Source organism: Oncorhynchus nerka, linkage group LG17 (genome assembly GCF_034236695.1).
Source record: "Oncorhynchus nerka isolate Pitt River linkage group LG17, Oner_Uvic_2.0, whole genome shotgun sequence".
In the NCBI taxonomy this organism is placed as follows: Eukaryota; Metazoa; Chordata; class Actinopteri; order Salmoniformes; family Salmonidae; genus Oncorhynchus; species Oncorhynchus nerka.
Window position 1 is genome coordinate 13,551,332 of NC_088412.1, and position 12,782 is coordinate 13,564,113.

Below are 12,782 nucleotides of genomic sequence, written 5' to 3' on the forward strand. Positions count from 1 at the left end.
ATTGCTAAAAACCTGTTTTGACTTTGTCATTATGGGGTATGTAGATTATTGTGTGTAGGAACATTTTTGAATAAGGCTGTAATGTAACAAAATGTGGAAAAAGGGATGGGGTCTGAATACTTTCTGAATGCAGATACAAAAACATGAAAAAGTACAATATTTGTATTTACACTGAACAAAAATGACTGTTCATATAAGGAAAGCAGACAATTGAAATCAATTATTTAGGCTCTAATTTATGGATTTCACATCACTGGGAATACAGATATGCATCTGTTGGTCACAGATACCTAAAAAAAAAAAAGGTAGGGAGGGGTGTGGATCAGAAAACCAGTCAGTATCTGATGTGACCACCATTTGCCTCATGCAGCGCAACATCTCCTTCACATTGAGTTAATCAGGCTGTTGATTGTGGCCTGTGGAATGTTGTCTCATTCCTCTTCAATGACTGTGCGAAGTAGCTGGATATTGGGGAACTGGAACACGCTGTCGTATGCGTTGATCCAGAGCATCCAGCAAACCAGTGGCCATTGAAGGTGAGCCGAACTGCAGACATGGCCAAGACGCTGGTGACGACGATGAGCTTCGCTGAGACAGTTTCTGACAGTTTGTGCCGAAATACTTTGGTTGTGCAAACCTACAGTTTCATCAGCTGTCTGGTCTCAGATGATCCCTCAAGTGAAGAGGCCGGATGTGGAGGCTGGTGTGGCTACACGTGGTCTGCGGTTGTGACGCCAGTTGGATGTACTGCCAAGTTGTCTAAAACGAACGTTGGAGGTAGCTTATAGTTGAGAAATGAACATTCAATTCTCTGTCAACAGCTCTGGTGGACATTCAAGCAGTCAGCATGCCAATTGCATTGTGTGGCATTGTGTTGTGTGACCAAACTGCACATTTTAGAGTGGCCTTTCATTGGCCCCAGCACAAGGTGCACCTGTGTAATGATCATGCTGTTTAATCAGCTTCTTGATAATCCATCCACCTGACAAATGAGAAATGCTCACTAACAGGGATGTAAACAAATTTGTGCACTAAATTTGAGAGAAATAAGCACTTTGTGAGTATGGAAATTTTCTGGGATCTTTTATTTCAACTGATGAAACATGGGACCAACACTTTACATGTAGCGTTTACATTTTCAGGTATGAGTTTCCATGGTTAAGGCTGGGCAGCACATTTTACTGGACAGTGGATTTATTTACAGGTCACCCTTCCAGCCTTTGGTCTCCCATACAGTTTTAACCAAGCCCAGTCCTGCTTAGCTTTGACATGTCACTGACTACTACCAATGTACTACCGTGAGAATGATTGTTGAGGGATCTCAAAATAGATTCACTGCTGCTATCAAACTCATTTCTCCTCCTCCCGCTCCTTCTGATTTCCCCCTTCATCCTCCTCTTGCTCCTCCTCTTCTTCTTCTTGCTCCTCCTCACAGCGGATAAATCCTCCTCACAGCAGATAAATCCTCCTCTTCTTGCGCCTCCTCCTCGCAAAGGGATATGCTTCTTTCTTCAATAAGTGTGTCAATGACATCAGACAATTGTGTGTCCCATGTATGTGAGACCTTCTAAGGCTTAGCTTACATGACTCTTGTATGTTTTTTATATAATACATGCAACATTTCTGTCTAATGTTACGACCTCTTTAATTCAGACATTACAAGAATCTTCTTAGTGTATTTGCTGCCGTATGTATTAGTTCCAGGTAGAACATACAGGAATCTTGTTCAATTCTTCTGTGTCTTTTCGGTGGATGGCGTAAACAGAGTAAAACGCATTTTAGCGTAATAGATTTAGCCAGTGGGTAACTTATGGAATAGACAACGCCTGGAATGCAGTTTTAACCAATCAGCATTCAGGATTAGACCCACCCGTTGTATAAATCCACAATAATAAGATGACATATATACAAAATAATAGCATACTGCTATTATTATTATTGAGTAATTTGTTCAATGTGTCTCTAATTTCCCTCCCCCTCACGAGGTGGTGGGGGAATATTTTACAACGGGGCTGAGTTCTGCAGGGTAGAACATTGTGGAACGTTCAGTTAAAATGATGTACAATAAACATTACTCTTTGACATGTAGAATGGGCTTAATGTCAGGTCAAGTCATAACATTTCTCACTGCAACCTTCCACAGAGTTTGCCTATTGAACGTGGCCCAGGTAAGAATCAGGTCAATGAACTAAGGGAAAACACAGGTGTGGCATGTCTGCCTTCAACATCAACAGACACTATTTATAGAGCTGTGGTTTGTTTTGGGTGAGTCAAAGATTTCACAGTAAACTCAAGAGAAATGTAGTTTCACAGTAACACCAGCGAGGTAAGCAGAAAGACGATGCGGAGGGAGGAGCAATAGAAGTTGTGAAAGTGGCATTATTATGAAATAGCAGCTCTCGCTTTGTCCTCAGAATGTTGTGTCATGGTCATCTCGTTCTCGCTCTGTACTAGCTGGTCCAGACTGAGGTCTCTCTCTCTCTGCCGTTCTCCCACTCTCTGCACCTCAATAATGAGGGCCTTGTCAAGGCCCCTCCAGCACCCAGTCCTGCCTCTCCACTGCAGATACACATGCTCGTTAGTATTCTCTGCAGTGGAATGTCCAAACAGGTTTACAAACAGTCTTATCACTGTCCATGGCCCTCCAGGAGACGGAAACTTCCTACCGTCAAACGGTCACACCACAGTCACACCACAGAGATGCCTGTTGTTACTGTAGCGCGAGGGCAGAGGACAGGTGATTCAAAAGTAATTGTGAAATTACAAACAAGGTACAATATGATATAGAGCCTATGTGTTACTCTATTATGAAACATGGATCAAAATATGTTGAGGTCTAGACGAGACTAGGACGGACAGTGGTTGAACTAGCAAGACATGAAATGAGGAAATAATTCAGCCACAGCAGCCTTAAAAATGTTAACTAAGGGAAGGTCACATGTTCACAGCCTTGAACTATTTTGGTGCTCTGTTGTTTGTGTAACCTTGCTTTCTTTTGTTCCCCTTCTAACAAAAGAGGAACAAATTAAGCTCCCAATTAACAATGCATTCCAGGTTTCTACAGGGTCAGTTGGCTAGGAAGAATGATGTGCTCCACATAGTGAGCGACTGCGGAGTCCCAAATGGCAGAATGGGGAATTATGTGGAACAGTCAGCGATGGACTTGATTGCCTCTCCGGCTGAGTCACTGTAATTGTCTGACAAGTGGAGTGAGTCAGGGAGGAAGAAGGTGACACACACACACACACACACACACACACACACACACACACACACACACACACACACACACACACACGACTGTTAGGATGGAGTTTCCCTGGGGAGTGGGGGTGGTGCTCCCGACCTGTTTGGTAGGGTCATATCCACATGGGTGGGGAGACTCTTGACGTTTGTCCATGATGTCATATCTGGGTTCCTGAAACCTTTTTGTTGTATTAGAGGAACGAGAGCTCGAGGAAGTGACAGGAGAAGATATATTAACACGTCAGAGAATGGAATGGGCTAATGTACCGTAAGGTGTGTTGTAAAATCCCTTGTCATCTATTTCCTTGTGTGTGTCATAGGAAGCACTTGAACAGTAGATATCTGCCTTCAAATGGAAATCCCAGACTATGAAATGCACACCAAGTCCAAAATGGGTTCTTACCAGGAACATTTTCAAAGGTTAACCAAAAACATTCTAATTTTAAATTGTCATTGATGACAATAAATTCTGTAGTAATTGTTTAGAACACACAATAATTCTATGTCATGAAAAACAACAAGTATGAAAACAAGTATGCCAAAACATTTACGATAACTCTGTGACATTTCACAAGAATTAGCCTACAAATTGTCATCATGGTAACCTTTAATATAATCAACAACTACAAAACTGTCCCAAAAGCTCCCCTCTGTGAAATGAACAAAGGTGTCTTACTGTAGTAATTCTTTCTGACACCACTGAAAAAATCCACAGACACCATAGTAAGCCTTTATGACAGCAGAAACAATTTCCAAATGTGACATGGTAAGTTTACACTACACACCTTTATGACACCAGTAGAAAGCGCCAAACTTGATTTGCTAACCCTCGATGACCCATGGGCTCCTGAGTGGCGCAGCGGTCTAAGGCACTGCATCTCAGTGCTAGAGGCGTCACTACAGACCCTTGTTCAATTCCAGGCTGTATAACAACCAGCCGTGATTGGGAGACCAATAGGGCGGCGCACAATTGGCCCAGCGTTGTCCGGGTTAGGGTTTGGCTGGGGTAGGCCCGTCATTGTAAATAAAAAATGTGTTCTTAACTGATTTAAAAAAAAAATGTATTACACAAGAATTCTCATATTTATGAGAGTGGCAAAGGAATGCCTATCTGTCACCATGGTATCCATGTTGTGACATTGGAAAAGGAATCCTTTACTCTCAATATAATTACTCATTTTGACCAACAATAGAATCACTAGCATTTACTGAAGTCAAGGTTGAAGATCTCAAACTAAGGCAATGGAATTCTAACCTTGTCATCTTTATCCTAGACTTCAGTGACCCTTCATCACAAAACAATAAAACATATAAACAGCAGTGAGTGAGAGAATGATTGACTGAGGGGCATATATACTCTAAGTATTACTGTATGTGCGGCTCACCTTGTCCAAAATGAACTTGTTCAAGTAGGGCATGTAGCCCTGAGTAGAGACAGGGCCTACGTCGTCATGTTTGAAGTGCTCTTCAAGGGCCACCGGGTCATGGGGGATCCTCATCACAGTGCACAAGTTATGTGAGAGCACCTGCAAAGACAAAAATACCACTTCTTATCAGGACTTCACAGTTTACACAGAGCCAATAGTTATATTAAATGCAGCAACAACGCCTTAACAGCATACATTTCTACTTAATGGAGTTGAACACATCAGTCACTGGAAAGGTTCCTAGTCAACTACACCAGCGGTTACGAAACTTTTTCACTTGGAGGCCCCCCTTCCAGCTTTCGTGAAACAATATCTCGTCGTCATCGCCACCCCCCTGCAATTCTACACCTTTTGTCACGGGGTGCAAAGTACATTTTGCAGTTTTAAAGCATATTTTCTTGCAATACTATACATTTTGCCATGTCTCGTTTGTATTCTCGTGATATTTGAGTGACTTGATCTACTACAAAATCTATGGGCTAAAAAAAAAACTAGCTAAAAACGTTAGCTAGCTGACATGGGCTAGTTGCTCTGGACATTTCTAACTAGTTATAAATAGATCTAAAATACGCAATGACTGACATGACAATAGAAAAACTGATGATGCACTATCCAATTTCGAAATTGCACCTTGTGCAGTCTACTATTACAACTACGAATTAATCACATCAAATTATGTGACTTTACCCTGAATGATTTCAGCACTATGGTACTGATAAGTTCCCTTCTCACGAAACTAGACCATAAACAAGCTAAACACACAACTCTGCATATATGCTGTTTAAATGTAAGGCTGCTTAGACAAACACTTAACATTGATGAAGTGGCTGTTATAGTAGGCATACATGAAGTGGATTATGAAGTAAGCACAGAAGGCTATAGATCTAGTCAGCAAAAGCGTCATCTCAACTATTTATTATTCTGTTTTAAAATAAACAAAATACTCCGACAATCAGTTAACGTCCACAGGTGTGCCATAAGAAGTTCCCTTTAACCATAGACAAGCAGTTAAAAAAAAAAACATTGACTTATGACATGCACCGTGTCTGTGCTGTAGTAATATGAAGGCAGACAATGATTTGGGCTAAAATGACATCATTCCAAATGCATCCTCGACTATTAAGTATCATCCATCCAAAATCAGACGGCCTTCACTTTGATTGCAACCTTTTTTGGACGCTCAAAAAGTTTATGCGTGTAATTTTTTAATAATTAAGGGAACGACGTGCCTCGGGGTTGTTTGACAAACACACTATCTAGGTAAATATAATTCCATACCTTTAACTGTGATTTGGACACTTTCCCACTTTTGTCCAGGTCCAACGCTGTAAACGCGTGCCATATTGGCTTTAAAAGTTCGTCTCGTAGTGCCATTGAGATGGCTGCTTGCTTGACTAAAAGTAGCTCGTGTTGCGGAACGTTTTTCTCATAATAGGATACAATGAGACAGTCACGTGACAAGCTGCCAGACGCTTGTCCACGAATGTCAACGCACATTTTAGTTCATTTCCTCATGGCAGCTAGTCAAAATACACCTAGTAGATTAGTCACATTGAACTGAATTGGTTACAACGTGCCAGGTGTGCGATAAGGGGGTAATACAGTATTGTAGGGCCTTATGTAATATGACATGAATTTGAAGACCAGCATGAATTTGATAAGAATTTATTAAAAGATCATGTACAGGCTATAACAGAGTTAGAAACGGAGAACCTACAGAACAATGATTCATTTAATGCTACAAAGGCAGGGTTGAAGCTGGAGGAAGTTGGAGGCTGTACTCATGTTTAATTTTGGCAAAGAAAGCACTTTTAAAAAAAACAGGTTTGATAGACACCATTTTCTTACATGTATTGCATGATCCATTTAAAAATATATATACATATATAGTGGATAGTTTAAACAAAATAATAATGTTATGGTCCACAATTATAGTCCACCAAATATGATAATGGGTGCAATGATTTAAAACTACCCTAATGGGAAAATGAAAAATCCATTAACCCCGTAGAACAAAGACATGAATAGCAGCAGGTTATGTGGCAAGTTCCCCGTTGCTTCCAAAGTGCTCTTAAAAGCATTGTCTGACAGACCCTCGGATGCCTGGAACCAGGCAGTAAGGTGCACACATCTGTGGCCTGGTACATTCACACACTGAGGGCTTCTCTGTGTCCCTCTCCATCAAAGAGCAAGGCTTTTAAGGAAGTGCATGGAGTACAGTGGAGAGCCTCTGCAATCTACTTAAGACTTGTGGCTGACAAAAACAAAACAGAAAAAAAAGGTACATTAACTACCTTAAGGAATGCTTGGTCTCTGTCAAGATGTCCACTACCAGAATTACTGGTCAAATATTTGACAAGTCAGTACTAATTGAGTATGGCAATGTCTAGTCTCAGTCTTGACCGAGTCCGACAAGAAAGGTCCACCCACAGCACCAAGTTTGACAGTGAAGTCTCTCCTGTGACCAGTGGAAATTGGGTCCATTTTCAGCACTTGTACCCAACAGAATACGTAGCTAGTCAGATTCCCTAGATATCAGTTTTCCAGTCCATGTTCCAACATCATTGGGGGAGGGACGTGTCTGCATTTCAGTAAATGGTCAGGCTCATTGAGCGGTTCATCTTCTTGCCGATGAGTCTGGAGGTTTTGGGGTTGGGCTGGACAGTGGAACGGGTCAGGACTCTGTCTGTGGACAGAACCTTATCCTCAGCAGCAGCTTTGGCAATCTGGGCCAACTTCAGCTCCCTGGGGAAAGCAATGAAGAACAGTTAGACCAACCCTGAAAGAAACATTGCACCATGAGACAAACAGATTATGAAACCGAAAGTCCATACCGTGAATCTCTAATTTACAAGCCCCACCTTTTCTACATCTCCAATGTCACTTAGCCGTCAATTAATGTCACACTATGGGTAGGTTGGCTCACTATGTAAAAGCATGAGCAACAACTAGCTAACCACTGCCTTTAGTGTTTACAAAAACAGCCTGGGGGGGGGGGGCTACATCAGATCCTTGTTTCACTTGGTGTCAGTGCCATTCTGTACTTACTTCTGAAGCAGTGCATTCTTGAACTTCTCTGCGTTGAGTTCCACACGGAGCTGATCAGCAGTCATTCTAGCTGCGGTCAACAGCACCGGGTGCTTGATGAGGTCAGAGGTGGACGGCCGCCTGGTGGGGTCAGGGTGGATCATCAGCTGCAGGGGAGAAAAAAATAAAAAATAAAGTTACCTCCTGAAAACTAGCAAATGTAAATATCCCAACATCAGCCACTTGATTTTTGAGCGCACAATTCAAATGAACAGTATATCTTTCAATATCACACAGCTTTATCAGTTTGTCCAATAACAGGACAGTGAACAGCAGTGAATAGAATAGCAGTGGCATAGAATCATATTTTCCAACTGTACCATTATCTGGTTATAATGACAATTCTCAAATGCCCTTCTGGCCAAATAGAAACTGGTATTCAACAATGCTGTGTTATAAGCAAAGGTATAGGGTCAAGAGAAAAATGACTGCTTTTAGAAAACCTTCATAACCTTCTTAAATTAACCGGTCACATTTCAAAGGAAACGCTTATAGTAACATCAAGTTCTTACCTTGAGTAGACTCAGGAATTCCTGAGAGAGCACTTGTGGGATGGGTGGCAGTTTTCCCAGACGGATCTCGTGCCACTTATCCCCATTGGTGGGCAGAGGCTCTGCCCCAGAGGCACTGATAACAGTCAGGGCCAGGGCAAAGATGTCCGCCTTCGTCAAGTTACTGTAGTCCTGAAGGAAAAGTTTGACGCGATTAGGAACGTTGTAAAGAATCATTTGAATTACCCTGGATTTCCAAATTATAATACTTTAGCTTGGGCAAGGCAAGTTTCTAAGGGAGAAAACTCACCTCTTGGAGGACTTCATTTGCCAGGAACCTGCTATCGCCTTCTTCAACTTGAGGATTGTTCACCCTCGTCACATGGCCAAGGTCACCTATTTTGTATACCACACTGGTTGCCAGTCCATCCTTTTCGTCCTCCTCTTCATCACATGCGTCTACACTGCACAGAGTCTTGCGTGAGATAAAAATATTGCCTGAAAGAGACGATACACAAATTCATTTTTGTTGTCAATGACTAAGTAAAAACAAACACTTCAAACAAATTGCATTGAATTAGGGATGTGAATCAAGATGTCCTCCTGTTAAAAACTAAGCTGACTTTTTTTTTTAAGTTAAAAAAAACTGTGCTGGTTTCTCTCGTCTCCACTGTTAACTAAACATCCACTTCATTATTACAAATCCCATCTGACATTAAAGTTCATGCTTTTCAACCTCTCAGTGGTACTTACTAGGCTTGATGTCCATGTGGACCAGCGAGGATGAGTGGATGTACTTGAGGCCGCGAGTCACCTGCAGCAGCAGGTCCTTCAGCTCCAGCTCCGATAGGAAGCCGAGCCGCCGATAGTTCTCGGCCGTGACATCTGAGAGGGTGCCACCGTTGCAGTACTCGTTCTGGATGAGCATATGGTCATCCTCTGCCCAGGCTGAGTAGTAGCGAACCACGTGGGGGTGCTGGCCCAGCACAGCATGGGCATACACCTCCCGAAGAGCGTTCTGCCTATGGGTGGAACGCAGATGTAGTTAGATTAGGCATTTCTTCAAGTTGGTTAACTGTGGTTAGGATAACTAACATTATTTATTATTTCAAGGACCGTTAGAGAATAGACATAAAATACTATTCCCAAGTCTGGTTGGAATACATAGTGACAGCAACAAAGGGAGGATGTCAGACTGGCTTCAGCAAGAGTACCCATACACAATATATACTGAACAAAAATATAAACTCAACACCTGTTGGTCCCATGTTTCATTAGCTGAAATAAAAAATTCAAGAAATGTTCCATATGCACAAAAAACGTATGTCTGGCTGGATCAGTATATTTAGAGCGTGCTCCTGTTTCAGATAGAAACTCCAACTTACTCATCCACAGAGCCTGCCAGGGGCTTCTTTGAACGCTTGATAGCATAGATGCAGCCGTCCAGTCTTTTGACACACTTGAAGACGGCCCCATACTCCCCGCAGCCGATCTTCTCCAGCTGGTGGAACTCAGAAGCGTATCTGGACTTCATATTACTCTCCATCAAGGTGATTCTCTGAGGATGGAGAGGAGGTTTAATAGAAAATCACAATAGTCTAACTAAATGTTATTTGGATTATGTTATCCATCTAACTGGATATGTGTAGGTTGAGAGCTTTGCTGAATAACATGCCTGCGAGTGAACCAAGTTCATCGCAATGCTATAAAGAAATCAGGATGGTTAGAAAATAACTACCTTTGGCGGAGGAATGATTTCTTCGGTTTCAGCGTCACTCGCGTCCATGTTCTCACCACAGGAGCTGAATAAAAAAAAAACGAGACAAAGAGTTTGTTAGCATACATTCCAACCACCAGAGGGCAGCACTGGGGCCTTCACACACACATGGCAGAGTTCATTAGTGACCATGACATGTCTTGGTTTCCTGCCAGACTTTTGCCTTACTGATGCTTAGTCAACGGATTTAACGATTCCAGCTAGCAATAACAATGGGTTACAATCTGTGTGTACCGACATATGGACACATCCAGGTATCAAATGAAAGGACAAAAACATAAGTGATCAATTGTTGTCTGTTGAAATTGGACTAAGTTCAACTGTTTAGATAGTATTAGACTAACTTATTTGGCTAAAATAAAGACAGGATAAATGAGTGACATACTCATTCCAGTGTGCCCTCTTCCTGTTATTCTTCTGTTGAGTAGTAGACTGGATGAGAAGGGCTTCCGGGGTGAAGGGGTTGATGTTGACCAAAGGGGTCTGGCTTCTCCTACTGTCTGGACCAGATTTTCCTGTGGAATCCACATTCCTGAAGAGAGCCACTCTCCTACTTGAGGACACTGAGCTGGCAGTTCTGGCTTTGTTCAGCAAACTCTGCAAATGAAAATATTCCAGACATGTTGAGACACTTAGAGAGCAAACTATTATGATAAAGTGAAATACCCTTAATGAACTGAAATACCACATATAAAAATAACTAATTTGGGTAAAGTTGAGGTAAAATTTAGGTGAAAGTGTATACAAATATGCCTATCAATGCAAAATATTGATGTTGACAAGGATTCCAGAGTGGATAACTGGGGGCATGTCCAGCCATGAAAAAGTCTAGACTTCGAATCAATGACTCAATTTGCAAGGCTGACTGCTGGGTTATATAATTGTATAGCACTACTGAAAATAGGTCAGTGGGCGGTTACTATTATTCAACAAAAGCTACCTTTAAAAACATTTTTTAAAGTACAGATTCAATGAGTCACTATGTCATACTACAAAAATGCCATGCATCATTACTACGTCATAAATGTTAGCTAAGTATGCTACAATGCATTAACTATGTTGTCAAAACAATATTAGACAATTGTTGGTATGGTACAGCTTGGAGGTTTTCTGGATCAAATGGCCAAACCTTTGGTGTGTGTGGAGTATCAAAAAGGCGAAGTTTTCTGAAGGTTTTGTGTGGAGGTGTGTCGGGGCAGTCTGGAATAGGTGAGCTCGAGCCTTCCCCATCGTCCTGAATGTATGACCGCTCCGGTGAATTGCCGTACACCCGAGAGCTTTTCCGTGGTGACCGGGACCCCTTCGTGAAAATAACGCTACTGGGGGACTGAAGGTGAGACGGAGAACCGAATCCCTCTTCGTCCCATAGTTCCACATCACCGCGTTCCCCAGTCCGATTCAGAGGGCTGCTGTGTTCGAGTCGTTTATCGACACTGTCCCGTAGTTCATGCATTGGAGAGTCCAGTTCTGTAAAGCCCGATTCTGCTCCTGTGCTGTTGTTGCCGTCCTCAATCGGGTCATCCTCTTCATCGCTCGGTGCAAACTGTAACTTCTGACGTATTGGTCGGGCGTTTGGAGATGAACTTCCATGCCGACGACGGCAACTGTAACTCTGCATTTTCATTTAAAACCAGGCTATCGCTTTAAAAAAAAAAGTGTCCGTTTATAGCTAAAGGTGTAACGTTAACAAACGGTTAGTTAGCTAATCCGCGTAATTACTATGCAACTACTGTAGTATGTATATAATCACCGTAAAATAAATTAATGTAGCTTGTAATATCAAGTCATTCGGCTAGCCACGCAGCAAAGTTGACGCTGCTACCTGGCAAACGAGAAGTATGGCAACAAAAAAAAGTCAAACTTCCACCGAAATCTCCCTGACGTTCAGCGAACACTTTCTCTTGATGACGGGTCGCAAATTGTAACATACATCTCAAGCAAGTTTATGTTCATCTGATACATTTGCTCCGAAGATGTGTCACTAGCTGTACAGTTAGCTAACCAGCTACACGCCCCTGCCGTGGTCACTCCTACTAGCTACAGCCAAGTTAGCTTATAGGTACCGGAAAATGGCTGTGGCGCACTGCAACCCCTTGTCCAGAACCCAGCGCGAATAGAAAAACATCAAATCCGTCGGGGTACCTAAAAAAAAGAATCCCAAAAACTCGCAATGAAATTACTTGGTTATCTTAAAACGTTACAAACTATAAAAGTGTATTTTCACAACAAATCATTGGCTAGCTATGTTTACATAAATTTTAGCGAAACTCAGAGCATCGTTATGAAGCGCATGGTGAAGGGCTTCCCGCGACCGTTGGTCAGATGATCTACTCAGCCAATTGGAGCGAACCATGCGCGTTTAAAAGATAGGCGTTGCAGTAAGTGCTACGTCATTTACATTCTCTTTGATGAAACGTCAATTTGGCGCGAATGGTCATCTTTCATCAAGTTCCAAGAGAAGCAATCAAATTATAAACCCGTTTAATGGGGCTACTTTCAAGGCCGAAGTAAAAAAAAAAAAATGTAAAAAAATCGTAAATTATTTACATAAGTTTAATACCAGGCCATTATGAACTAACTGATCGTAGACTTACAATTGCCATATACATATGTATATATGTATTTGGATGGATCTGTATGCAATAGGCTATTTGCATGAATAATCATATATTATTGGAACTGATCTACATTTCAAGTTATATGACTCATATTTGGCATTAAAGATTACATTTTTAGCTCTTAATTGAATATTCT

General features: G+C 41.8%; 2 protein-coding genes across 2 annotated transcripts in view; both read right to left on the minus strand.

Annotated features, from left to right (window-relative positions):
* LOC115144717 (switch-associated protein 70-like) overlaps positions 1-6,093 on the minus strand; it is a 37,838-nt gene extending 31,745 nt beyond the window's left edge. The window contains exons 1-2 of the mRNA XM_029685751.2: positions 5,952-6,093; positions 4,632-4,772 (exon numbers count right to left, since the gene is read on the minus strand). Coding sequence (XP_029541611.1) covers positions 4,632-4,772; positions 5,952-6,047 — 237 coding nt within the window. The 5' untranslated portion in view covers positions 6,048-6,093. The remainder of the gene's footprint in view (positions 1-4,631; positions 4,773-5,951) is intronic.
* A 788-nt stretch (positions 6,094-6,881) lies between these two features.
* wee1 (WEE1 G2 checkpoint kinase) lies at positions 6,882-11,791 on the minus strand. Its single transcript, XM_029685745.2, has 9 exons — positions 11,158-11,791; positions 10,414-10,625; positions 9,990-10,053; positions 9,637-9,809; positions 9,005-9,273; positions 8,562-8,749; positions 8,273-8,443; positions 7,722-7,867; positions 6,882-7,418 (listed from the first exon to the last, which is right to left on the minus strand). Exons 1-9 carry the CDS (start codon positions 11,650-11,652, stop codon positions 7,262-7,264), a joined length of 1,875 nt encoding a protein of 624 aa, XP_029541605.1. The 5' UTR covers positions 11,653-11,791; the 3' UTR covers positions 6,882-7,261.
* Positions 11,792-12,782: the final 991 nt, after the last annotated feature.